The sequence below is a fragment of the Platalea leucorodia genome (genome assembly GCF_965183815.1).
Source record: "Platalea leucorodia genome assembly, chromosome: 15".
Taxonomy (NCBI): Eukaryota; Metazoa; Chordata; class Aves; order Pelecaniformes; family Threskiornithidae; genus Platalea; species Platalea leucorodia.
Genome location: NC_138837.1, coordinates 2,790,693 through 2,817,773, shown reverse-complemented (window position 1 = coordinate 2,817,773; position 27,081 = coordinate 2,790,693). Strand labels below are relative to the sequence as shown.

General features: G+C 44.9%; 2 protein-coding genes across 11 annotated transcripts in view; one reads left to right on the top strand and one right to left on the bottom strand.

Moving 5' to 3' along the window:
• CNTRL (centriolin) overlaps positions 1 to 8,953 on the top strand; it is a 37,277-nt gene extending 28,324 nt beyond the window's left edge. For 5 of the 7 annotated variants that reach the window (XM_082327406.1, XM_082327407.1, XM_082327403.1 and 2 more), the window contains 12 exons: positions 89 to 204; positions 1,270 to 1,487; positions 1,890 to 2,047; positions 2,316 to 2,389; positions 3,057 to 3,245; positions 4,176 to 4,401; positions 4,715 to 4,920; positions 5,218 to 5,358; positions 6,499 to 6,756; positions 6,853 to 6,915; positions 7,503 to 7,706; positions 8,066 to 8,953. In XM_082327406.1, coding sequence (XP_082183532.1) covers positions 89 to 204; positions 1,270 to 1,487; positions 1,890 to 2,047; positions 2,316 to 2,389; positions 3,057 to 3,245; positions 4,176 to 4,401; positions 4,715 to 4,920; positions 5,218 to 5,358; positions 6,499 to 6,756; positions 6,853 to 6,915; positions 7,503 to 7,706; positions 8,066 to 8,164 — 1,952 coding nt within the window. In that variant the 3' untranslated portion in view covers positions 8,165 to 8,953. The remainder of the gene's footprint in view (positions 1 to 88; positions 205 to 1,269; positions 1,488 to 1,889; positions 2,048 to 2,315; positions 2,390 to 3,056; positions 3,246 to 4,175; positions 4,402 to 4,714; positions 4,921 to 5,217; positions 5,359 to 6,498; positions 6,757 to 6,852; positions 6,916 to 7,502; positions 7,707 to 8,065) is intronic. The other 2 variants (XM_082327404.1, XM_082327409.1) reach the window with 2 other exon arrangements.
• Positions 8,954 to 9,774: 821 nt separating this feature from the next.
• Positions 9,775 to 26,903, bottom strand: RAB14 (RAB14, member RAS oncogene family). Of its 4 annotated transcripts, XM_082327412.1 has the most exons (9): positions 26,628 to 26,902; positions 21,632 to 21,733; positions 18,359 to 18,417; positions 17,037 to 17,090; positions 15,330 to 15,507; positions 14,120 to 14,186; positions 13,136 to 13,223; positions 12,783 to 12,813; positions 9,775 to 11,875 (listed from the first exon to the last, which is right to left on the bottom strand). In XM_082327412.1, the coding sequence occupies exons 3-9, from the start codon at positions 18,408 to 18,410 to the stop codon at positions 11,698 to 11,700; spliced, it is 648 nt and encodes a 215-aa protein (XP_082183538.1). In that variant the 5' UTR covers positions 18,411 to 18,417; positions 21,632 to 21,733; positions 26,628 to 26,902; the 3' UTR covers positions 9,775 to 11,697. The 4 variants fall into 4 exon arrangements, with proteins under 4 accessions (XP_082183538.1, XP_082183536.1, XP_082183537.1 ...); XM_082327410.1 differs by lacking the exon at positions 21,632 to 21,733 and having other exon boundaries at positions 26,628 to 26,901; XM_082327411.1 differs by lacking the exons at positions 21,632 to 21,733; positions 26,628 to 26,902 and adding an exon at positions 23,283 to 26,227.
• Positions 26,904 to 27,081: the final 178 nt, after the last annotated feature.

Genomic DNA, 27,081 nt, shown 5'->3' with positions numbered 1-27,081 from the left:
AGTCTTAATTTTTCCTTGGTGCCTTTTTTTGCAAATAGAATGCATTGAATGTGCTTGTCATAACCTTCGATTTCTTTCATCTTACTAGAACTGAAACATGTTCTGGAAATGCTGGAGCTTGAAAATACTGAACTTGAAGGTTTGAAACTACAACATGACCAAAAGGTCAATGAGCTAGAAAAGACTCAAGTTGCAATTCTGGAAGTAAGTATTTTTTTTTCTATAGCTAATACAGTAACTGGAAGAAGAGATCTGCATATTCTGTGGTTCTGCTAAGATCTGGGTAACAGGGTCCCTACTTTTAAATCAATCTGTTTCTATTCTGATTTCAGCTTATCACAGAAAAGTCTTAAGTCTGCTTAGGCCCTTAAAATAATGGGGTTCTTTTGGTGCATATGAGGAAGAGCAGGGGGAAAAAGACAGAAGGGGCTTCTGCGGCTCTAGAATGATGGATACTGTTTCCTTAGCGTTAGCTTCCACAGTCTTTTTATCTGGATTCTATCCGTGTCCTCACTTGCAAAGAGTGAGTATGGAAGACAGTTTACTAAATCAGCTGGATGATCTTCTCTGCCATTAAAAAGGTATTTTAGCTCAGCGACGAATGACGAACAAAGACAGACATTCAACTTTGCTACCAGCGGGCAGAGAGATCAGAGCCCCTTTGGCAGTCTCAGAGTAGCTACAGGATTGTCAGGTCAGAGTCCAGGATAGCCCTCCTTTACTCAGTTGTGTAATTCCAGAAAATCTAATATGCTAAGAGAGTGTTTATAAGCATATGTAAGCAGATATTCCCTGCTGCTTACTTTTAAAAGACTTTACCTCTTCTCTCTGTACTCTTTCTGTGGACAGGGAAAAGAAGGGACTCGTCCATACGCTTGGTACCTTTCAATTACCACCCGTAAAGTGGTCACCTTACTGCGTTACCTGAGCATCTCACAGCCCTTACGGTGGTCATTCTCTCAAAATCCCCGTGATGAAGGGATGCTACTCTTACGGATGGGGGGAAAATGGTGGTTAAACTATGGTGGCACAAAGAATTGCACTCCCATCTTCCAGTCTTCGTGCTCATGTTCATCATAACCATCATAAACACCCTCAGATTAGGCTGGCACTACAAGCGGTTATAATGCAGTAGTTACACAGGGTACTCTAGCCTGCACATGAGCTCTGTGAATGAAAGCTTTTTAAACTGCCGCAGCGAAAGATGTTAATAACTTGTTCTACTCCTTGACCGTATGAATGTGTTGTTCACAATGCCTTCTTTTGTAGGAGAAGTTAAAATTGGAGAACATTCAGAGATTATTTCAGTGTCAGCAAGGGGAAGTAGATTGGCAGGAACAACTACTTGAGAAAGACCGTCAGGAAAATGAACATCTGGTTTCTCAGATGCGCACTCTGCAAAATAATATTGAGTCTTTGAATAAAGAAAAGGAAAAGCTTGAAGAAGACTGTCAGAGTTTGGAAAAGAAGTTGTCACAAACCAGAAGGTGGGAGGGAATATTTTTTTCTGCAAAGATCAGAAGTGATGGGAAGTGCCTTGAATGTCTGTTTATCATCATTAAAAATACAGCTTTAACTTCGAGGTGCCCAGTGATATAGAATATATATGCTGTGGAGGTTTTATTTTAAGCGTGTCTACAGCAGACTTACAGAAAATACTCAGCAATGAAGCTGATGAATGCAACAGCATTTGTTATATCATGGCAGTGCAGTGAGAAACGTTATGAAAAGCAAAATGTGAAGTCCTGGAACAGGACAGCTGTCTTGCGCTCATGACTACTAGGTAGCAGCCTCTTGAGCTGAGAAAACTTGTACTGAACTGCAGCTGTTTGGTAGAGTCCTCACCAAGCACCTCCACCAAACCCAGAATATGTATTCACGTTTCACAGAGACTTAACTGCTACTGAAGACAGCAGCAGAACTGCATTGTCCAACGTAGAGAAAATGGAACGGGATGTTAAAAACCTGCAGCAGGAGGTAGATCTACTGACCAAACAAAAGAAATCACTGAATGGAGACATTGTTGTTGTACAGAAGGATCTTAAAGGTAAAGATCAATTTTGGGATTTAAGCTGTAATATATCTTAAGAGAAACTGTGTTAAGAGACACACTGTAACTGTACTGTATGATATTAAATATACAACATGCTCAAATATCTACAGGCAGAAAATATTTAACATGTTGAAAAGATGGGAATTGTAGAAACTGTTTTTCTATTCCTTATTCTTCATTTATGAAAAGAGATGATTTATTTGTACAAGTAAGTATTTCAAATTGCTGATTGAAAAATCTCTGTTGCCAAATACTTTTCTAGAAAAAAAGGAAGAACTAGAAACGCTGAAAGGAGAATTACATGATTCCAGGCAACAGCTTCAACTGGTCGAACAGGTTAGTTTTGGTGAAAATACGTACTTGTTCTCACGTAGTGAGCAGATTGTGGCACAGAAACGAGGGTGTCATCGCCACAATTGACCGTCCATCATCTGTTTTCCATCCAGGCACGCTAGCTCAAAATCAGACGCTTGCAGGGCTAATAAATAACGGCTAGTTTATTGCCGTCTTCTTGCTGAGTTTGGAGTGCTTCGGACTACACCACATGAGATTTCTGGTTTGGGTTTTCTGTTCAAGTGCCAACTGGGATGGCGCTCCTAGTCAGACTGGTATTACCACGCTGGGTGTGTGGCTCTGTTTGGTTTTATTTTGGGGTTGTTCGGTTTGGTGGGGGTTTGGGGTTGGGTTTTTTGTGGATTTGTTTGGTTTTGAATTTATCTTCTTTCTAGAAAACAATCCAGATGCAGAGGCAAAATCACCCTAACTTATTGGTTTTTAGGAAGAAGATGCTTTTTTTTTTTTTTTTTTTTTTTTTTTTTTAAAATAGCTTTTTATCTGGTGGTTCCTATTGTGTCAGTTCACTCAGTGCCTGGTTTAAATGGAAGGTAATCTTCAGTGTGATTGGGGTGATGGGTTATGCTCTTTCAGATGCAAGCCTTTCAGCCAGAGAGCTGTTACTCTTACCAGGTAGTTATGTCACTTGATTTTACGTTTTATATTGCAGGATTTGAAAAATAATACAAGGCATCAGGATGAGCTGCTTAGAGAGCAGGCGACCCTGAAAGAAGATATCCTGGAGTGTTTAAGGAAACGCAAGGATTGCCAAGAGAGACAGAAAAAGAGGGAGAACCAATTGCAGCAGCTCCAGAAAGAGATCAAAGAGAAAGAGACAGAACTGGCCAACCAAGAAGCGGTAACGAGCCTGCCGACTTGCCTCGCTTTCCCCTGACCTCTAAAAACAACGCAGGCAGTTTTGGGTGCGAGTGTACAAATAATATACCAGTGCTTTAAGCAACATGAAGCCTCATTTTTAGAGGAACAGCAGTAACCAAAAAGCTTCAACATTGAGTTATGTTTTAGTGACAACCACTGTGTCACAGCAAAGGACTGTGTCTTCCTTCTTGGCAGGGTCATTTTACACTGCGCTGATAACAAAACCGCTGTAAAATCAGCGCGGGCCACTGAGTGCAAGAAGGGCTTGTGTCGTGGGAGGCCCCGTGCAGCGCGGTGTCTTGGCTGCTGGTGCAGCGACGGACCAGTGCAGGTTATCCTCTAATTCCGTTTTGTCAGCTGCCAAGACAGAGCAGCTGGGTACGGTTCAGAGAACTTCTTCCCATGCTCTTGATTTCTCTTGGGAGATGAGCAAACTATGTAGAGTACCTGAAATGACAGAATGGATTTCAAGTGCAACTAATCAAAACTTAACTCCAGCTGCATTCTGTAATTAAAAAAAAAAAAAAATCCAGGGCTGCTTTATCCTGAAGTTTCCTTTTGATTTTGAGTGGATCGCTATTGGCAGCTAGCTTTTGGTCTCCTACAGTATTTCTGTGCAAAGCCCATCAGCTGTTCATGAAAATTAGGGCTTAATCATATATTCCTGTAGTAAAATTAACTTACGTTGGCTGAGCAGTTTCAACAAAGTGTTAACCACAAGAAAAACTGAGGGAGCTGTACTGAAAATAAGAGAGGCAAGAAAAATTGATAAACTTTTTTTGTCAGTAGGGAGTAGACTAAGTTCTTCTCAATTTATACTGCTTTAACTTCTGTAGTGTCTTCTGGTGGTGGTATTTGTTCTCATTGAGTTGGTGCTAGTTAAAGCCTGAAGTGGTGGTGGTTTTGGCAGATTCTTCATCGCCTCAAGCAAAATTCAGAGCGTGAAGGAAAAAAACTGGAAGAATGTACTGCTAAAGTGAAAGATCAGAAAATGCTATTGGAAAAGGAACTAACGGATCAACAAAAGAAACTGGAGCAGGCACTGGCGAAAGGAAGGCTGGCGGAAGAAAACCTCAGGAAGCTGGAAAAGGAGGAGTCCCGATGTGCAGCGCTTGAAGAAACTGTCAGAAAAAGCAGTAAGATTCATTGCACAAATAAATTGTTACCGTCTGTGGGTTCCGAGTCTAAGGAAACCAACAAATATTTCTGATAATCTCGCTTGGTTTCCAGTGCAGCGCCTGCATTAGCTCTCGATCCTTACATTGATTTGCTCAAAGAACGGAGGTTCTAAAGCCAACTGGTGTCCGTCCCCTCTCGCCTCGTGTCGGTGTTTTTACAAGCCATTGCTCAGCACATTGCTGTGTCTGAAAAGTATCTAATGTGTATGAAATATGGCAAGATATTTAAATTGCTACTAATCAGGATTGTTTTAAAAAAATTTAATTACAGAACATCAGCTCTCGGAAAAAGAATTACAATTACAACAAAAAAATAAAGAAATACAGTCTCTTCAAAAAGAACTGGAAGTCTCCAAGTCTGAGCTAAACCATCTCCAAGATCAGATAGCATCAGAGAGGCAAAAAGCAGAAAAACAAATCTTGAGTCTGAAAGAAGCAATGAAAATGCAAAGGATGCAGCTTGAAAGAAAACTGCACGTAAGTCCCGGCTGAGGGGAGAACGCCTGGGGATTTGGGTTATTTGAAACAGCGAAATGGCAGAACACCCGTTTTTATTGTAGGAGGAACAAAGTAACGCGTAACTTCATGACCAGACAGAACTTGAGGCAACCAAGCTCTGGCATTTCTAGCTTGTGCTGCAGATCGCACCTCTCGCTACCCCTATTTAGTGCTGTTTCTGCCTTTTAGCTTGAAATTGCGTTATGTGGGTTCTCTCGATTCGTTTTTCCACGGTGGATGCTCACAGTAAAAGGCAATTTTCCTGCATTTTCCTAGGAACAAAAGCATGAAAATAACTGTTTGCAGAGCGATATAGCAACTGCTGAACAAGTAGCACACAGTAACCATGAACGAGCCAAGCGCCTCATCAAGGACCTCGGCCAGATCCAACAGGACTACGTGGATCTCCAGTCCCAGGTACGAGCGAGAGGCCGGGTTTGAGGGGAAGCTCCGTCTTCCAGACAAGTTTATATTGCATTGGTTTTGAATCTCCTCCTGTCCACTGTATCGCAGTTAGAAATCAGCCTACTTAAAATCGCCGTGCGGTTTTCCCAGACCTGGGAGAAGTTAAGCTTTGTTAACAGCCAGCAGGATCTGGCAGCTCAGTAATCCCGGTTTAAAAATGACCAAACCAGCTCCAGCCAGTCACGTGCGGAGTTCTCAGCCTAGGGCTGCCAAGCTCTGAAGCGCTATTTCATTCTTCAGAGATCGAAGGCCACGGCAGAGTGGCACAACTGCGTGGTTGCCTTCCCATGGCAGGGTGAATTACAGGCGCTGTGCAGGCCCGTTCAGATGGATCAGCCCCTCTCGCCCAGTAAAACGATGCCTGGAAAGGAGGCCGTGCTCTCTGGAGGTGGGCTGAGGGCGGAGGGGGCTCGTCCTAGCTCTTCGTTAGCAGTAATTGGATCTGGGTGCTCCCAAGATACATAACCGTAACATCTGCTGTCGGCTCACTTTGGCAATGCTTCAGCCAAGATCTAGGGCTCCGGCTCCTGTTTACGTTAAGGTTTGGTAACAGGAACTTGGCGTAGCTGGAGTCGTCACTTAGGCAAATCACTAAATGTTATCAAAGTTCAAAGCTACTCCGTAGGCGCTTCACAACTCGTCAGCGCTAACCTGGGCCAGCATTTTCTTCTTTTGATATTCACTTTAAATGAAAAGGTGATTCCACGTTGTCTGGCTCCTTCTGGTCCTCTAATGAATCCTTTATAAGTTGTTCCTAAGTCCTTTAAAAATAGGGTCCTTCACAGAAGAATGCTGTTAGCAGCTAGAAGGCGTTCAAGGCAGAGTGTGCAAGACCAGAGCAGGAACAGGTTTAAGTTACCAAGTTCTGTCTCGGCAGCTTCAGCAGCCTCTGTTACCGTCCGAGGGGCCCCGTAGGCAAAGTTAATGTCAGAATTAGGGCTGCATCTGTTCGGAGGTTTTGTGACTTCTGATTGCAGTCGTCAAAATGTAAACATCTCGGAAACGAGCCTCGTTCAGCTGGGCAGGCAGACCCCTCTGGATTAATGCATTTGTGAGGCGGCAGCACAAGGGTGAGACTGTTCTATGATGCAGGTGAAAACTCAGGAAGACCTGGAAAAGAGACAAAGGGAAATACAGACCGCAGCAAGGTTGCTTAAACTGGAGGTTGAAGATGAAATTAGGATGGGGTTTAAATCTTCAAGCCCACCTTCTCTGGAACCGTGGGAAGATCTGGAAGCATCTTCAGAAGCGAAGGGAAGTCTGCAGTGTGAGACCGACCCGTTTGCTGCTGCTGACAAGAGGCTCCTCTCGTTGGAAGAAAAGTTGAATTTTTCTAAAGTCTTCTTAATGGTAAAATGCTCTCAAAAAGTCGCTGCTGCTCGTGCTACAGCACAGCCAGCACTGGCACCTCAGGCTGTAACGCTCTGCTGCTTTTGTTTCCGAAAGGATGAACAGTGGCGCGGAGAGGCTCTCCGAGAAAAACTGCAGCACCAGGAAGATCGGCTGAAGGTGGCGGATCTCTTCCCAGTCACCCCCGCGTGCCCGCTGGGTCCCTGCCAGAAATCCCCGAGCAGCCCGGCAGCGCGGGGATCCCTCTCCAGCTCTGGCGTAGCCGCTCTGTAGAGCACAGACCAGCTGCGGGCTGGCTCGGGGCGGGGGGAACCGGGCAAGGAAGCCCAGCAACTGCATGCTGTATCAAGATGAATAATTTAAATTAACAGTTAATTGCATTTTTGAGTATTCCAACCAGATTCCCTCATTTATATCGTCCTGTGGTATGTTAGCAACGTGACAAATGACAGTTCAGGAGCACCCATGATCACTTGAAGTACAGGTGATGGCCAGGTTCCGTTAGAACATGTCTGTTGCTCTCTCCTCAAGCAGTTCATGATAAAGGCCGTAAAAATAGAGCTTATTTCTGACTTGGGAGGAGGCGAACTATTTAAAAATAATTTGCAAACCCATTGCCATCTGCTTGTGGTTTGAGACTGTAGCGTTCCAGCCCTTACGGCTTGACTTTAAGGTCATCAGATGTTTTAAATACAGTCTTGAAAATGAGAGGAGCTGGATAGAAATCGCACTAACGATGTCTTTAGGCTCAGCTCCGGCAGTGCCTGTCCAAGCAAGTGGAAGTGTTGATCAGAGGAAAACGGCAAACGGAAGGCACCCTGCACAGCTTGCAGCGGCAGGTTGACGCGCTGGATGACCTGGTCAGCAGCGCTTCCTCAGACTCGCAGTTCCTAGCGCAAAGCGCAAGCCTGGTGTCTCTTCACGATGCTCTGACTTTCACGAAAACGCAGGTAATGCCCTACTGTGTACAGGAATTCTGGGTTTGGGGTTTTTTTAATAATTTTTAGCTCGCTGGTAGCCTGCTACAGCCACGTGCTCGCCGTCCTGGAGGCATGGCGGGGGTTTTCGGAAGGTGGGCTGATGGCACTGACCACTGACTCTGACAGTCGCTAACTTGTTTGAAAAGGGTAAGTTCCTCAAAGGTGTTAGGTTTGGGGTTTGGGTTTGGTTTTTTTTATTGTGTCTTACCTTTTATTCTTTAAAAAAAAAAAAAACACCAAAGAAAAATCTGGATTTTAAAGATGAACATGACTCTGCTAACTGAAGACATTCATTTGTTACTCAGGCTTGCTTTTACCGCTTTTTCTAGGCCGCTCTGACAAGACTGGCACGCTCCCCCAGCAGGCCGGCGGGCGCTGCCGTCCCGTCCCAGCCGTTGCACTCCTGCTCGGGAGGAAGCCCTCCGTAAAGCCCAGAGGTGAGATGCTGGCGGGCAGCGGGCGCAGGGCAGGCGCGTCCCTTTGCGGTGCCAGCGTTCCTGCGGTCGGCATCCCACGCGCGACGCGGGTTTGGCTCTCAGGTGCGCATTTTCAAACAAATCGTGGGTGAGAGGTGCTTGTAAACTCTCCTGTGACAGGGAGAAATTCCTACTCTGTCGACCAACTTCCATGTTAAGCTGCTGCCGTCCTTGATCTCCCAGTAACGCTTTTCTGGTTTAACGAAGGGCTGGCCTAGCAGCGAGAGTTCAGCAGCAGCTAGTTACACTGCCGGCCTGGTCCGTAGGCCACCTTTTGCATTGATTTAAGTTAAAATCATACTACTTTGAGCTGCCATACGCTAGGAGAAAAGCTTCAAGCCCACCTCCCACCCGTAGGAGCCAGGCTGACCGTCCCTCACCTCGGCTCTCTCCTAGGCAGGGGCAGGGACGGCTCCTCAGGCGCCTGCCGTCAGCCGCCGCAGACCTCTACCTCGCTGTTCGCAAGCCTTCTCCAGAAAGGCGTTTGCCACCACTAGCAGCCCGCTGCTGCAGGGCCTGCTCTCTACTGTGAAGTTCGGGTACGAGTAACTAACTCAGCTTTATGTATATAAGTGGTTTTTAAAAACTGTTTTAAATGTATCCAAAACACCTCCTTCTATTTAAGTGTCCGGCGTTGGCAGTTGCCACTTCAGACAACCTGTCCTGGAGAGAGTTGTCCATTTACCTGTTGCCAAATGCACGGATGTTTTAAATACAATTATTTTTGAGTACTTCCTTAAAATAAACTTCACTGACTGATGCTTACTTTTATCGATGGTGGTTAGCTGCTTTTTTTTTTTCGCGGACACGCTGCCTGACCCTGTGAGAGCTGCCCCCTGCGGGTGTTCCCCCCCTCGCTGAAGGCCGAGCCCTACGGCTTTTCTGAAGCTGTGGCTGAGCTTAATGGCTCTGTAACAGAGTTCCAAGCAGCTTGCTCTTAATCAGTAGTGGGAAAACCACGCTGTAGAGCCTTCAGGCAGCAGGAAACGCAGGAGGGATCACCACCCGCACCCCCCGGCCCGAGGAACATCTCCAGCAGGACATGCGCACGGGGTGACTCTCTCCCAAGCCTTTCCAGGGAGACGGGCCTCCAAGTCATTCGCAATCCCTTCCTCAGCCACGTTATGAGCACAACCCTTTTCTATGCAGCGAGCGTCACCTGGCAGCTCTGTCACATCTTGCTGGGGAGCACCGCCGCGGCCCAGCCCTGGCCCTGCCTCCGGGCTCAGCACGGCCCTGTTACATCTTAGAGGAGTTGTGGGGCCCAGAAGAGCCTGGCAGCCTCCTCGCGTGAAAAGCCCGGGAAGGTTTTACCACTTCAGGCTGAACACAAGCAGTTAAAACCCAACTGCCGTCACCCCCAGGAGCTCACGCTCCTCCGCCACCCCTTCAGGGAGACGCTTTTCTCAGGAAGCGCAGGCCAGCGCCGCTGCGGTGGCGGAGGGAAAACAGCCCCAGGAGCGGCAGCCCCTGCTGAGGGGCACCAAGGACCCGGCGCCCCCGCACTCACGGCGTAGGCAGAGAGGGCCGGAGCAAAGACCACAAGCCAAGCCGCTGTCGTTTATCTAGATACAGGTACTTTATTTACAAATATTTAGATTAATAGCATTGTTACATCAAATGAGGAGTACAGCAGTCCGAACAAATCCTTTCTGTGACAGAAACAATAAGACCTACTGTAACTTACTCTGGGAGTACAGGTATTGCACCTCAACAAGCTGTAGTCATGAGAACATTGACTTCACCTCAGCAGCAGGTCGTGGTCCCTGGGCAAACCCTTTGTGGTGCAGCCGCGGTTGAAGCAGGATGCATTAGCTGTAGATCTTGAACATACCCATCTACTTAAGAATATTAGTTAAAAAAAGGACTAACCAGACAAAACAAAGGGACAGTGCACAAGTTACCCAAATCCTATTGTCTGCACATTCCAGTTTTGGCTTTTGTTTAACATTGACTGTACAATACTCTGGTACCACTGTTTACTTACAAGTCTGAACGGTGTAGAGTTTTAGTGTCTAGAGAGGGATTTTAAGACTACTTTGTATTTTAAACACCGCAGTGAGCCTAAAGTTGGACATTTGATCACAGTTAGGCACTTACCCCCTTCCATTTTTAAACCATACGTGGTATTTCCCAAGCAAAGCTTCCCGTGAAATCCAGCAGCGCTGCACAGAGCCGCACCTTCCCGCCTGACCCGCAGCAAACCCCGCACGGCCGCCGCCTGACACCTCCCCCCGTACAGGCATTACGGGCTGTGTCACCCCGCGAAGGATGTACCCAAAGGCTCCGTGACAAAGCCCGAGTCTTAAAAGAAACCCTCACCCAGGACTGTTACAAAATACAGCGGTAGCTCAAAATCCCTAGAGAGCACGCGCGTTGTTCCGACTGTCCAGTTCAGCCTCCGACCATTCAAAAAAGTTAAAGGTATAAAAGCGCGAGATGTGCAAGAGAACCAGCCTTCGTATATGATGCAAGGCGGGTGATGAAGCCCAATAATGCAAAACGCTTACAGAAGAGAAAAGCAGGTTAGCACGCTGCCGATTGCACGGAACGGGATTAATAAAATGGCGTCGGTATACCACAGTGCAAAGATGAGAGACAGATTCCACTAGTGTTAGTTTCTGCGGCGGGATTAGAGCTCCCCCAGCACGATGTCCGCTGGCGGCACAAGGAGTTAAGCCTACGTTAGTGAGCCGCAGTCACATCTATTTCTGTACTAACGGGGCGACGTGGTCACATACAGGCCATACTGTACAAACTGGTATTTCCTTATATACTGTCCTAATGCCAGTAATCATTTTCTTCATTAAAATCATATACACAGGATGTATTTAACCGTTAGCTCAGTTCCTTCAAATTTTATACATATTTACGTTCTGTTAACAAATGTAAAGGATAAAAGTGGCAAAAAAAAAATGACGTAAAGCTACGAGCACGAGAATGAACGGATCGTTTCCCTGTGCAAGTTGTACGCTCCTGCGCCAGCCCGCCCCCGCCCACCACACCACAGGGAATTCTTTCAACAACAGCACATTGTTACAGAGCCCCTTGCTACCGTCGGATGTCATTTCACAGCAAAAACTTATCCTTTACTATGACAGCTCTAAACAGTTATTAGAGGTGGGGAAGAAAGGCCAAAGAACCGTAAAATTAAACCGTACAAGACAAAGCCCTGCGAAAGTGTAAAATCATGAGTCCAGCATCAGTGCTCAGTTTAAATTATGTATCGGTGACACTATCACAAGGACAATCAAGGAAAAAAAAAAACTTCTAGATTTACCATGCAGGAGAGGTTTTATTACTCTACTTGCCTTTGATAACCTGATTACATCTAAAGTTGTTTAGCAGTTTAGTACTGTGTTAAACTTGTCTCAGAGTTTTAATTAAACCCAATAAGATGTACAGAAGACAGGGAAGCGGTCAAAAGCACCGCTTCCAGCAGACAGAGGTGAAAGGTCAGAAATGGAGCCACGGAACAGAGGTCACTAGCAGCCACAGCCTTCTCTCTGGGGCTGGGGTTCGCTGGTTAGTCGCCCCCCCTGCGGAGCTGACGGTTTGTGCTGTACGCCCGATTCTGCCGCATTCAGATCCAGGCTTCCGTCTTGGATGTTCTGGTAGATTTTCTTGGCGGCCTCCAGGAACGCATCCTCAACGTTCTCCCCACTACGAAGAGAGCGGCGGGAGTTATTTAGGCTACGCTTCAGCAAAGCAACGCGGGTTACGGGGGCGGCTGGCCAGGCGCCCTTGCCGGGATTTGACAGGTCACCAAGTAGAAGCAGGCGCCACCCTGCCCTCTCACCTGCAGGAGCAGCTCGGAGTACCGAAAGCAGACATACCACGACGTCAGACAACCTATCCCTGGGACTGCCTTTGATAAGGCGATTCACCCCCTAGCCATTCAATCCATGGGACTAGCCAGGAATAAAAAAATACATGCCAAAATGCTGAGGAGCAAAAATAAGCTAAGGCACTGAGCCACGTGCACAGAGCAGTTTTGAAAGAGGGTTAAAGACAGGGGAGCTACTATTGATCAATCAAAACCTTTTTGTTAAAAGGTTCCACGAAGACAGGCGCCAGTTGGAACCGCATTCACTGGTGTCACTGGGGGCCCGATCCCTCGCGTCCCGCAAGGCTCCCCAGCCAGCCACAGCACGGCACGGCGAGTCCTCTCGGTGACCGCCGGGAACGGCTGTTCACTACAGAACTCGCACGCGGCGCGAAACATCCGAGGGAAGGAACGCCTAGGTGGGAAGCACGCTTACCCACACCTACACATTCTATGCTCAAATGAGGTCTTAAAACCAAATGAGTTCATTTGAATTCAACAAGTCTTTGCCCGAAACACAGCGAGAGGTCTAATTTCCCAGTTACCTCTAAGTGAAAGCCAACACGATTGAAACCGCTATACGTACCTTGCCCTCTAAGAGAAGTCAAAAATGGCTTGGTTTTTTTTCTTTGCACTTGTAAAACCCCGCTATACCCGAACCCTATGGCTGCACTTAGTCATAACCAATATATTCCTCTTAAACAGATCACATCTGAATCATTACTCTAGACAAAAGTAACTTACGTTTTTGCACTTGCTTCAAGGAACAATAAACCTGTTCAGAAACAGAGGTTTAACAGTCAATGCATAATGTACTTCAAACAGCCCCAAGTCAGCCACATTATGACCTTCAGATTACATGCAAGACACTATTTTAGTACTGAACGGTACTCTGTGACTAAGTTAAGGCATCCGTACACAAGCTGATTTCTAGGACTAAGCACAGTTAGTTAAGCCAGACTATCTGAGGCACAGTAGAAGTTTGTACATATAATTACATTACTTTAGAAGCATAAGCTTGCGGCTATCAATGCTGAGGATTCACTTTAACATCGCTATCTTGTAGAAAATGTAACAGCTCAAGAGAAAAAACACACCATTTTCTTCAGCAAATTGTTTGGCTTCTTCATATGTAACATCCCTCTGTGCTTCCAGATCTGCTTTGTTTCCTATGAGGATTATCACCTAGTTCAGAAGAGAAAAAAATTAGTCTGGGAAAAAGGTTATTAGCTTTTTCGCTACCACCCTCATTATTAAGAGGACAAAAAACCCAAAAGGAAACATGCAGAACAGTTTAACTGCAAAAGCCATGCATCTTCAGGAAAGCACTGCTCTGGCAGCGCCCCCTCTGCAAAGGCATCTCCAGCGGTCGCTTTCAAATGCTTTAGGCTGTTCTCGTGAGATGAGGTCCTAAAAAGCAGCAGTCCTGCTCTTTATTCACCAGCGGTACTCTGAACCACTTCTTGATTTGTTTCGTCATCTGCTAATCCAGCCAGCATCTTTAAAAGTTTTCTTTCATCACAGCAGAGTCTTCCCATGAGCTTGGTGCTAAAGTATTTGAGGGGCATTGAGAAAAAGCCTGAAGGACAACAGCTTTGTGGTATGGCCAAAGAGACACAGAAGAACCTTCCTCCCCTGTCCCTCCAGGGGACTTGGTCAGCTTTTGCTGAAGATCCAATTTATACTCCAATCCAAGATGAGATAGCATTCACCTCATTACTACCACAAAGCAAGAAGTAGTAGTAACAAAAGTTAAAGTTTGTCCATAGTTAATCACAATTTTGTCCCCAACTGCTGAAAACAGGCCCCGAAAGGCGAGTAGCACAACAGGACTTTTAGAAGAAACCACTGCTTTCCTGCACAGGAGCCTACGCTCTTGCTCCAGTTGCAGTACGGGAAGAGAGTCCCCGGTATGCTGCAAAATGGGGACATCGGGACGACTCGGAGCTAAGTCACTGAGAAAACACAGGCAGCTTATTTCAGAGAACACTGCTCCCGCTGCAGATGCTTTGGCCTAAGCCTTCCACCTCTTCCTTAGAGATAAGCAATCTTGCTTTCAAGCTAAATAAAGTCCAACTTACAGTATTTGGATTGGTGAGGTTCCTTGCATCTGTCAGCCAGCTGCTTAAGTGATTATACGTACTTCTTCTGCAAAGAATCAAGTGGGTACAGTTTTAGCTATGGTATTTTTTAAAATATGCAAGTGCCAACAGCATCGTCAGCGTCCATTAAACACACTAACTTCTGTCACCCCTATTCTTCTCCCCAACCTCAAGACAGACAAAGCAGCAGCATCTTCTTTGGGCTCAGACCAAGGTTTCAACAAGTCAGCTTTAAACCCACAGAGCAACTCTTAGCACACAGGTGGAAGGACAGACCAGCTCACACTTCTGGGCTGCGGTGGTTTTACTGTCCTCACAAGGACAACATTTATATTGTTTTGTACAGAACACATTAAAGGATTTCCTGTCAAATACTCTTACAAACACACTGTACAGTAGAATAGCACTTTGGTAACAAACAGCGCATAAGATTATTTATGTTCTACTCAAGATTTCAGCAAACAGGAGATGTACCTGTATACACAGAAAGAGAGAGGTGCTTAAAGAACATCAAGAAAGCCCCAGAGGAAGATGGGAGAAACATGAAAGAAAAAGTATTTCACATTGCACATCTGGTTAATTATTCTTTTAGCAGCATCTTTAATCTTCGTCTATAAAAGGAAGACAGGAAAGCTCCTCTGCAGTCTCGCTTTGCTGGAGGACTAGCCCGTGAAGAGGCCCAGAAGTCAGACTTCTCCAATGCTCTCCATCTGTACAGAGTCTGTTAGGCACGTTTACAGAGCCCACTGCAACAGAGGTAATGTCCTGTCCTGTGCCTACTCTCAGAATATTCCTGCCAGCGAAGCAGCAGGATCCATTGCCTCCCAGGAAGAGAGAAATCCATGCACCGAAGAGTAGATTTTAAGGGCAAAGCCTGTTCCTTAAACAACTTCAACACGGGCAGGCAAGGCCTGAAACGGCAAGATCCTCCGGTCTGTCAGCAGGGAAGTTCTCCAAGAAAAGCAGCTCTCATAATTCCCCATGTTTCATTTTCAGCTCTTTAAATACTTAGACTATTTAGATAAAGAAGCGTGGTAAGCTTCACACAACAGGATACAAATCTGTCTGGACAGAGACGGAGGCCTTTGAATCTAAGTCAAGGGGACAGACAAGACAGCACAGAGGTATCCAAACGCTTGTCAAGCACGCGGAGCTGCCATACAAGATGCACCAGCCAACGGCACCTTACCTGGTAATGTCGTAGACCATGAGAGCTCCCGCTGCTCCTCTGTAGTAGCTTCGTGTGACAGCCCTGAATCTCTCTTGTCCTGCTGTATCCCAAATCTGTAGTTTAATTTTTTGGCCACTAACTTCAATTATTCTTGTGCCAAATTCAACACCAATTGTGTGGGGACAGTCCGCCATAACTGTCATGGAAAATAAGAGCAAAGATCAGATCTTTGTTGTACAAGGTCTCCTTGCTACAAGGATATTACTATCACCAGTTTTCAGTTATCTTTACTAGACTTTCAGTCTCTAAGAAAGCATTTTTATAGCTACAGTACCCAAACTGTAAGACTTAACCAGAAATAAAGTTAAGTATTTCCTGAACTGCTGTTAGTTTTAAAAATAGTTATAAAATTCCTTGCCTTCTCTGATGCATGTATACTGATGCTGTTTGGCCATATATACCAGAAGGTATCAAGTCAGTTGATTCTCAGTCTATCCTTGCAGAAACGGTTAACTATTTTAATGCAGTAGGAAAAGATAACTTTTAGGGAATTACCAAGATACAGTTAAAAGTCTGTAAAACAGCTTCAAAAACAAATATCCAAGTTGTTTCAGACAGGGTAATAGCACGGCTGTCCACAGGACAAAGCCAGTTTCATAATAGCTATCAACACAGCAAATCAAAACCACATCTTCCTAGTTATAATAAACTCATCTTAATAAGCTCATCTTTAAGAACGATCAAGAAAATACAGAAAGGACGAGTACCTATTCAAGCTATCTACAGTTAGTGACAGTCTTGTATTAAGTGTCTGGTATGTTAGTTTGTTCAGCTGTCCTGCTTCGGCTTAACGCTGACAAACTAAGAACAAGACACAGCCCTGTCAAGAATTTGACCGTATGCACAGCAGCATTTAAACAATTGGCTGATACTGGATTTTAATTAAAAGCAACAGTTTTAAAAAAATCCTATTTCTACTAGAACACAGGAATATTCTAAACTGTAGCTCCTACCCACTTATTGCCACATCTCAAGCAGCGCGTGGTAAAGACTAACTTTGTACTAATAAATACCTATGGACTTATCCATCGAGCGTGAGCTTCATGGAAAGTCCCAAGAGCTAACAGCCGCTGCAAACTCCAATGTGACACACATTATTAAGAAGAACTGAAGCTAATTCTTAATTAGTCATGATAGCATACGTGACAAAACGTTACAGCTGAGACAGACTGCAGTAAGCCTTAAACACCATCACACAGGGCAGTCCAAGTGTCATGAGTCACAGCAGCTACAGAGAATGACAGTGCTACTTAAGTCTGCAAACAGAGTCAAAGAAAAATAAATCCTTTTTTCTTTTTTGAAGTGCTTAAAAGCACTAAAAAACTCTACTGTTTGTGTTCGAGCTCCACTGAAAACATGCACAGTTCAGACAAGAAATTTCACTTTGTTCCGTATCAAAATTCCCCAGAAAAGCTGTAAAAATAGCCATGGTCTTCCCACTCATCACAGGCAGGACTAACTGAAGCAGCAGTTTTGCCATTACTACATCAACATTTTGTTTCTACATCTGCAGGAGTCAAAACAAAAATCTGACCAAGTACAGTACAAACCCATACTGATTAAGACAGACACCACATCAAGCTCATGCATGATGGAAGCAGAGAGGCAGGAAGAGAGGAATGAAGCATACCAATTAGAATAAATATTGTGAATTGAAATACTCACACTTCTTTTCTGTAAATTGATGAAGCAAACAGGACTTTCCTACACCCATGTCCCCTGTTACAGAAAGAATAGTTAAGGCTGACGCCACATCATTGTCGCAACAAGCACATTTTCTTCATCCCACACAACAAATGGTACAGAGACAGGCAGCCATTTCTTTCTCAGGTCTAGTGGGCAACCTTCTATACCTGGCTACAGTCCTTAAATTTATCAACTTTTACACTACAGTTTTGGTAACAGGCACAGGGTGGAGCAGAAGACTCAGAAGGTAATCTGTATTACTGATTTTACAACTGTATTTCACAAGGTTATGAGAAGCAAAGCTGTAAGAAACCGAAATGTAAAGTACGCCTTTTGAGTGTTTGTCCTGCTCCTGTCTTACTTGCAATTACTTGTAAGGACATCGAAAAATACTGAAAACCAATCAGAACACACAAAGAAATTGCTTCACTTCCACCGATCCACTTACACAATGCCAATAGCGAGAAATAGCAAGATCTTTTAAGAACCAGCTTTTCCACAGGCTGAGGCTGTCACAGCAGCCTGACTTACAAACCATTACAGTGAGATTGCAGATCACTGACACCTACACAAGATCATTAAGAATTAAACAATTAACAGCAAGACCAGTTCTTCCAGGATAGTAATAAAGGCAATCAAGTCCCAAGGAAGCTGCAGCTAAAACATTTAAACATAAAAATATAGCCTGACAGAAGTTTATAAGCCCGTCTAAAGCAACAGATTCCAATTAGTACTTGTGTCTTCAACATAGATTCTAAAACCCTGGAGACTAATGATGCAGCGGCAGGCAAAGTGCGAGAGTAAACCCAAATCAATGCAACATCCCAGTTGCGGGGATTCTCATTACAGTTTTTCCCCATTTCCAATGGATTTAGCCATTTTTCTAAATATAAACTTGATTTAGGGAGAAAGGGACCACATGCGCATGTTTTTAGAATGCCTTTTTTTCTAGTGCTGTGCAGAGGCCTAAGCATTATGGCCCTAACAGCGAAGATATTCAAGAATACTGAAGTATGTCAAGAACAGTTACTTTTAGCAGTAACTCAGCAATAAAGTGAACTCAATACAGGCACTGGTACTTGCCCTTGTAGCACAAAAAAGACATTTGCCTTTATATTGTCAGCTGCTAAAGCTTTAGAGTAAGCGTGGTGATCTGTGAGGGACTGAGGCTGGATAAGTAACTACTGAAAGAATCACTACTATATAGCAAGTAGCAGCAATAGTACAGCCACGGGGTTTGTAGGCAGGCTGTCATGCATATACACATTGACATCAACAGGTACGTGCCCAGTGATACTTACCAATAATGATGTACTTAAAGATGTAGGAATAGTTGTAAGGTGCAGTTGCCATTGTGGCACTAAAACAAAAAATAGAACACATCAGAACTGCTACTTGTTCACCCAACTCAACCCAATTCATCCAATTTAGTTCATATAAGCAAAACCCCCTTCCTCTCCCCCCGACTCTCCTTTCACTCACAGTTCAAGTTTCTGTGTACTTCCCCACAGTCACTGAATTAGTGCCAGAGACACCCAGCAAAACTCCCATATTATTTGCTCTGAACCCGTCAGTAAGGCCTCTAAGTAGAAACATGCTCTGCGTAGTATTGATACGCAGTCAATTTTATGCAGAAAGACTTAAGGCTGTTGCAAAGCTCCAGTAGCTTCTTGCTTCGTACAGAGTCACCGAGTGGACCAGCACTCGCTAGCCAAATAGCTGATACATGAACTGAAAATAAAGTCTGACTCCAAAAGAAAAATCTGAAGAGGTTTAACAAAACCAGCAATGGGAACTATTACCTCACACTTAAGACTTGCAACAGGAACAAAGGAAACAGTGCAGCTTGCATCAAACAGCTAAGAATTACTTAAAAAGCCCAAGATGCTGCAGTAGCCGTAACTGGGGTCTGGACTGCTACATGCCCATGTCAGAAAAGCAGTACAAGCCACAAATCAGATGTCCAGGAAGTTAGTTAACATCTCTGTGGCTTTGTCAGCACAGTAGCAGTTTCTCTTTTTTTTTTTTTTTGTTGTTTTTGTTTTTCTTAAATACACCTCACTGATCTGGTAAGATTTACACCCTAATCTATGGTCTATAGTGGATTTAAGTGATAGTCAAAATTAGATAGGGGTAAGTACTTCCAGTATTCCAGAGTTTTCCTATGCTTTCCTAGATGTAGGAGGAATTAGAACTGGCTTCAGCTGTGTAAACCTGCAAGAGGTAACAGCTGACTTACAACCAATACATCAGTTAACCAGGATTACAAGTCTGTGCAGCCCAGATATTGCCAGTTAACATGCAGGATGCAAAATGCCTGCTTTTGTCCCAGGTTTTAAGCTAAACCAGACACAGTGTGATCAGTTAAGCAAGTGGAAGATTTCTACTAGGAGTTCACCATTTCCTTTCCTGCTCCTGCATGGCAGATAGCCAGCCATCAGAAAAACATGGTACTTTTTTTATAAAGAACATTGCTTTAGCCTAGAAAGATTTTCATGCAGTCATGTGCCATCCATGTGACAAATGAAACCAGTACTGTAAAGAAATAAAAATGCAGGAAAGCTTACAAGCCTGTAACTTTTTTTAAAGCAAATTGTTTCCTCAACCACAATTAATCCATAACAGTGAACTGTAGTCATAAGAAGGAAGGTGCCTAACAAATCTCATTCACATTACAGAGCCAACAGTCACTGCTTCACACAGCAGAGGTTTAAAGCAAACGCTCTTATCTAGACCTTGGAGGGGGAACAACTCCAACAGGCAGTTAAGAAGGGTTTACTGTGTGCCAGTCGCTGATCTGCACCTTGCCTTTCCTTCATGCTTGGCTCGTGATATGGAAACTCTCAAGTCCTTATACCCCGAGCAGTATGCAAAGCATCTACGCTAAGTCCTATATATATACACACACATACACTGTTACGTTAAACCAAGTTTAATCCAAGATAGTAAACAAAAGACAATTTTGGACAGTAACTCTTGTACGTGTTGGCAAGACAGAATCCCACAGCAAGTGCTGCACAGGTTCCAAGAACGGTGATTTCAATCAAGAAAATTTTAGAAGAAACTCTTCTGCTATAGCAGAGGGGAATCTCCTGCAGCCATCCCACACCACCTTTGTCCTCCTCAGTCTCTGGCAAATAACCGCCCAGCGGACAGACCACTTGTCCTTGCCGCACTGGGTAAGAATTCACAGCCATGACTGAAATATGCACTGCCCTTTACCAAACATGCCGGAAACTTTACTGCCTCATTTCCTGGAAGTGGAAGATTCCAGAGTTTAGTATCAGCTTCAATATGTGCACTGATTATTTTCACCATCAGCAAATAGAGACAAGTAACTGCTCCATACAGAGTTCAAAATTAACGTGTCGTTGTGGAAACATTCAATACTTCACATTTTCTGAACACATCTTCACACACAATGTTCCTCCTCTTCTCCAGCAGGTCCCAATAGCAGTAATATTCAAACCAAGCATCTTCTGATCCAACCCCCTCGTTCTTACAGGATACTTAAACTCGCCATTTGCTTTCCAAGTAAAGCTAGGAGGACTACTCATGGCTCAATTCAGTTTGATAGCAGAACAGGTTAAACTGGAGGATTACGAGGTATGCAAGTTAAAAAAAAAAAAAAACCTGGAAGAGGCCCATTTGTATGTGCAAGTACTTCAGGAGGATAGCACGAACTGCACTATTTTCCACAGAAAACAGGTGGGTGCTACAGCCACAACAGAGAAAGGCGAAGACAGCGAGAGCACTGATATGCATCTAGTTTGAGAGATCTTTGGCGCGTTCTGCGGATGGCAGTATCCAGTAACTTGCGCTGTTTTTAAAAAATCAGCATCGTAAACTCCCAGGTAGGGAACCACTCACGTGGCTATGAAGTCCGTCCTGCAGAAACGTAGGTGACCCTCTCTTCCTTCAGAATTCCAGCTGGCTAAGGAATGCCAAGTACCCAGAAATACTCAAAGAAGTTTCATGTTTCTGAGCACACGACTTTACAATATTCCTGCATATAACGACCGAGGGGAAACATGTCTGACTAACCAAGCTTGTAAGCAGCATCGCTGGAAGGTGAGGAAAGCTTTTTTTTTTTTTTAAGAATAGACAAGCTGGGAACTCTGTGCAGGCTATATCACAAACTGAATTTGAAATGAGTCTCTTAACTAGAATCTTTACTGCTAAATATACATCTCTCTTTGACAGACTCATTTTGCTTTCTAAGATATGTCAATTTTCATTATACTCTTTAAGTAAAGAAGTCTACCTATGCTATTTCAATACAGAAGAAACTCACTGCTTTGCAACATACGCGTCAAAATCAGTCCCTACTTCAAAGTAAGAATGAGAAAACCAAATTCTGTGCTTGGCAACAAAGTCTGCTAAGAAATGGGTGGGAAGGGAGGACTAACTTCAAGCTACATCTCATTGTTAAAACTTCACCCTCATTCTTACAGTGACATTAGGCCCCTAAACGGGGTGAGAGATCCCACACCCCACTGCGTACAGCCAGGCTTAGCACGCTCTCTCCACAGCTTAAAGAAACAGATTATTAATAGCAATACCGATAAACTCACTCATAAGATGAGTCTAGACCTTCTCTCAAGTCCAAGAGAGTTGCTGGAGAAGTTATGGTGTCTGATGTACATAGGTACTGAAAGCTTGCAGAAACACAGACACTAAATTTAAACACAATTTTTGGAGTTAAACTGAAAAACCAAAAAAAAAAAAAAAAAGGCAACACTTTGGTATTACATTTATTCCAAGTGTCATGTTACAGAAAAGATTCTGAAATACTCAAAATTATTCCTAAAGGTCAGGAATCTTTTCTGGAAAACAGATGACTTCTTTAAAAGAAAAAAAAAAAAAACCAACCAAACCACAACCACATAACAAACTTTTAAACACTCAAATTCCAATAAGGATAAGCAGGAATCCAGAATGTACTTAGATCTTGGAATAAAACTGATATTCCAGAAGGACTCTGTGCTGAAGGGGAAAAAATAAATGCAACAAACTCAACAAAGAAGCCACAGCAAGAATTCAGCCTTAGAAAACTTACAATCTCAGCATTTACTACAGATGAAAGAAGGAAGTCTAGACAAGAGCAGTGCACAACAGGATTCAGTAAACACAAAAAATAGTAGCTACATGTTAATGCAAGGGGTTAATACATGTTGATAGCATCAGCCATCTGCAGAAACTGAGTTCTACCTCCACTTCACAGCCCTCTGTTCCAGACATGTGAATCTTAATAAACCCAGTACAGGGGCTTGGGGTTTTCCCCTTGGGAGAGCAGAGGGCAAGAACTGCAGGGCTGAGAAAGTTACACGTAAGTATACGCAACTTACCTTCAGCCACTGTTGACATTATACAATATGACATCAAAGTTAACCAACTGTGAATTTACAGTTAACAGAAAATAAAAGAAGAAGTTTAGCCTGGAATCTTGGTCTACCTGCCATCTTTCTTCCAGGAAAGTCTGCCAACTTAGAAGAAGTTTTAGCTCCCTGTTCAGAGGTAACACTTCCCCGGAGTTTAGAGCATTGTTTCCGGATGGCAACTAGCCAGAAGGTCATGCTTCACTATACACAGATTGCTGCTAGTTTCAAGGCCTGTACAATTAATTACCGTATTACAGTTAGGACTAGAAATTTTACAGTGAACAGTGTCACCATAATCCATTTTCCATATATCAGCTTCCCCCTTAGAGGCTTCTTTTTATTTATAAAAAGTTAAAGATGACCTTAATGAGATACTAGTGACACCTACATTCCCTCCTCTAACCAAGAAGCACTACACGGGTATTCTGACATCTCACTGAAGCCTTATTTCAAGTATCAGCATACATCTGTACAAACTGAGATAAGGTTGTTCTAGGCATATTGCCGTAACATTCTTTATCAGAGTAACATAACCATAAACATCATATCCATACCAGCTTTTGAGAGACCCATGCAGTTCCTTCTAGCTCAACTCAAGGACATCGTCAATTTTAACTCTTCACTGGATACCATTTGCATAGAGAAATTCCATAGCTTTAAGCTCAGCGAGAAGCAGCTACGTTATCGGAGGAGACTAGCACCTGTATGCACAGGTTTTATTAGACACCACGTGTGGTTAACACCATCAGCTAGCCAATCCACACAGAGATGATACCTCTGAAAACAGCTATCCACCTCAAACTCAGGACCGTCTAATTATTCCAGGTTCCCCTTAAAAACATACCACTCTGCAGCCAGAGGACCACTGTTTAGTTAGTCTGAAGCAAGAGGCATTTTGTATGTCATCTGGCCATCCAGGTGTTCTTTCGGTCATTCCTCAAGGATACGCAACAGGAAAGGATCTCACAGTTGAAGTCCAGTTCCCTTCTATAAAAAGTAATGCCATCATATCATTCCTTTCATAAACTGAAACAACTTTTAAAGAGCTGTTAGTTTTTTTCCTTTGGAAGAAAATATTCGTTGCGTACAAGGGGAACTGTATGCAACCAGTAATAACTATTATTTAGAACAGCTTCTAAATCTCTACACAAAATGAATAGGTAGTTACCCTCTTTCCCAAGGCACAATCTTCCTTCTCTTCCCTGCATATTTACTTAGATGTTAATTAACAGTGAACACTGAGAAGAGATCAATAAGGGGGGGGAGAAATGGGGAGAGGTAGAATTGTTTCAATTCATAATTGCACTCCTCCCCGATGAAGACGTTTGTCAAGCACACAAAACAATGCAGTCTAACTGGTACCTTACTTTAAAAGGCTGCTAGAAACACAGTCTGTAATTGCTTCAATTGTGGTCTTCTGTAAAATCACACCATACTGGAAGGTAGTAACAGTTTTGTTATCAATTAATACACCCAAGCAGTGAAATCCCATAAGTCTGTTGTCCATAGCGAGCTATGAGGTCTATTAAATTTCATTGTGGTTCTATGACTTCCACACACCAAGGACTTAGGTGTTTTTATGTTTACGAAGCCCTCTGCCCTCTTTAAGATGATGGCCCCACAGCCTCCCTGGGCTGTTTATTTTTGTATGCTTGTCTTTAAAAAGCCCTCTTCTGACACTGATCCCTGAGGAGTCTCATTAGCAGCCTGCTAGCAGCCCACTACTTTTTCACATGTATCTCACAACATCACTTGTTGCTGGCCAGTTCCTCGCTCATTCTTCAGCTCTTCCAGAGCCATCCTCTCTAGCTTTCCCCATTTGGATTTCATGAAAGCATCTGATTAGCCCAAGACAGTAAATTTGGCTGACCTGATCTTTGATCAGACAGCAACCCAGCAAGTTTCTTATGATCTGCTGTTTAAGATCACTTCACATTTCCCTATTATTTTCATGTCCAGTTATTCTTTCTCTGAAAGCACACAAGGCCTGCGTGCTACTGGGCTCAGACTAACAAGCTTGCAGCTGTGCCAAGCCCCGTTTCAAGCTGTTCTTGAAGAAATGCATTTGCTGTATTCTTTAATCATGTAAAACGCCTTAACTCAACCTGAGGCCTAGTAAGTATTTCTAAAGACTTCCCAGGCCTTCACTTCTCTTCCTATATGAGAACTTGGACTACTTATTTTTAAATCAAGGCTGTGTATCATACTATCTTCACTTTTTGATCTTCCTCAACCGCTATCCAGTCATACACACACTGTGTTGGTTATCCTTTTAATGGTTTCACATCCTGCTCCATCAAGTTCCTCCATTTTGTTTCCTAAACTTCCTGCATTTATATGCACACACCTAATTTCTTACTAACCACACCCTAGCACCATAGCTAAATTAAACATTGCATACCTGTCCTCATCAGTAAGAGCACTTTCTCCGATGTCCATTCTCTCAGCCATAGTTCTTTATCCATTTGAATATCCTCATTTATCCTATTTTCCTCTTCCTGTAAGAGAGTCTAACCTGTAGCACATGTCTGTGTTGGCAGCAGGAGAATCACGTTCCAGAGATATCAGGTAAGCTTAGAAACAGTATATACAGAAACCAGAAGAGCTGCGTTGTCAGTCTAACAAATCAGAACAATATGCAACTCTGGAGTCATCGCCTTGGAAAACACAAGAAGTCACAAAGCCATTTTAGAACAAAATTAAGTAAGGTCTACGTCCTTTGTTGCAGAAAGATACAGCGAAGTGAGAAACAATCACAACCAGGTTCCATGAGATGCACGGGAGTAAGCAAGTAGTTTTGAAAGATCCATTTACATTTTAAATCCTAGTACCTCCAGTACAACAGGTTTGTTTCAAACTTCTATCCTTCACAGCAGCTTTTTTTTTTTTGTTATTCATGAAAAGGAAAATAGGAGCCTCTTCCTTCAACTCAGATTTATGTCATTTCAAATCTCTACAGGAAGCTAGCAAATTCCTTTTTAATCCATATTAAACTATGTAATATTTAGTTATTAAGTCCCCCAGGGTTGAAGTTTTCTTCCCATTCCTGAGCAACGCCCAAGCACAAGAGACCCTCAATCCATGCTAACATCTAGCTACTGGAAGAGTTAAGACTTCTGACTTGGGGCTTGAAATGATTTAGGATACAGACAGCCTGAGTAAGTCTTGTTCGCAAAGGAATACTTTTACCTCTGAGAAAAGATGTCATACAATATCGAACCACTCTGGTTCACAGACCTAGAAAGCAAAGTCCACATCAAGTAACCTCCAGAGCAATAGAGCCGTTGCCAGAGAGACCCCAGTGCAGACAGACACCTTTTCCCGGCTTTACTGCAAGGATAATTCAGTACAATTTTAATTCAAGACAAAGCTATCCACAGATGATACAGAAACCTTAAGCGTGTACTGCGAACAGGCAACAGACAACTAGGTGAAAGAACAGAACTCCATTCTTCTGTTTAGCCCAAATAAGCATTGACAAAAGAAAACAGAGAAGTCTAGAATACTTTTGTCGCTTTCTCGAATAGGAAGTGGCATTCCTCTCAGCACCCATGAGAGTTATTTTTCTGTCAAAGTTCACGACAGCACGGGCCAACGTAAGAATCAAGAGTACAGATAACACCGCACACCGGCCACATACCCAGTATAATATATACATGCAGTAAAAACCCTACGTGCAACTGCAACAATTAGCAAGGGGCACGTATAGATATACATACACCGCATGTGCACGAGTGCTTGATGGTGGCGTGTTGCACAGGGAGTGTGCAGTGCAGAGGAGGAACGGGAGGCGGTGGCGACAAACAGTGCAGCAGCGGCCTAGCTGCTGCCCAGCCGGCCTCACCCTCCTCGGCCCCAGACGGGCCGGCGGCCGCCTCCCCTTTCTGCCCGCCGCCGCCGGGAGCGAGGGCGGCCAGCCCCGCCGAGGCCGGGGCCCAGCCCGCACCGCCCCGGGAGGCGGGCAGCGGCGCCCCGAGGGGAGCGCGGCCCCGAGCAGGCCCCGGCTCCGGGCATCAGCGGGAAGCGTCGCCGCCCGGGCCGGGTGGCGGCCGGGAGCCTGCCCCGGCCTGCCGGCGAGAGGGCGGTGCGCCCGCCCGAGCGGAGCCCGCCGGCGGCCGGGCACCGGCGCGGGGCCTAGGGCCGTAGGCCCGGCCGGGCGGAGGGGCGCCCCTCCCCGCCTACTCCGTACCTGGGCTCGGGGAGCGGGTGGCTGTGCAGCGTGGCTCTGTCGGCGGCAGCCCGGTCCCCCCTGCGGGCACTGCAGCGTTCTGCCTCGGGCTGGGCAAGGGCCGGGCCGGGTCTCCGCCTCTCTCCGGGGCTCCCTCAGGCTCGGCTCCGCTGGCTCCACTGCGCCCCCATCACCCCCCTTATCCAAGATGGCGGCGCCCCTCGCACGGGGTTTCCCCTCCCACTCTCGACGGGCGCCGGGGCTGCACAAAGGTGGGCGCGAGAGGCCGCGCCGGAACCAATCGCGGAGGCCGCGCGCCGCAGCCGCCCCGCCTCCCCGCCGGCGTGAGGGGCGGGGCGGGGCGGGGCGGGGCGCGAGGCGAGGCGAGGCGGCCGCGCGCCCGCGCTCCCCGTGCCCGGGCGCGCGCCGAGGGGCGGGCGGGAAAGCGGCGGGCGGGGCGGGCGCGCGCCCCCTC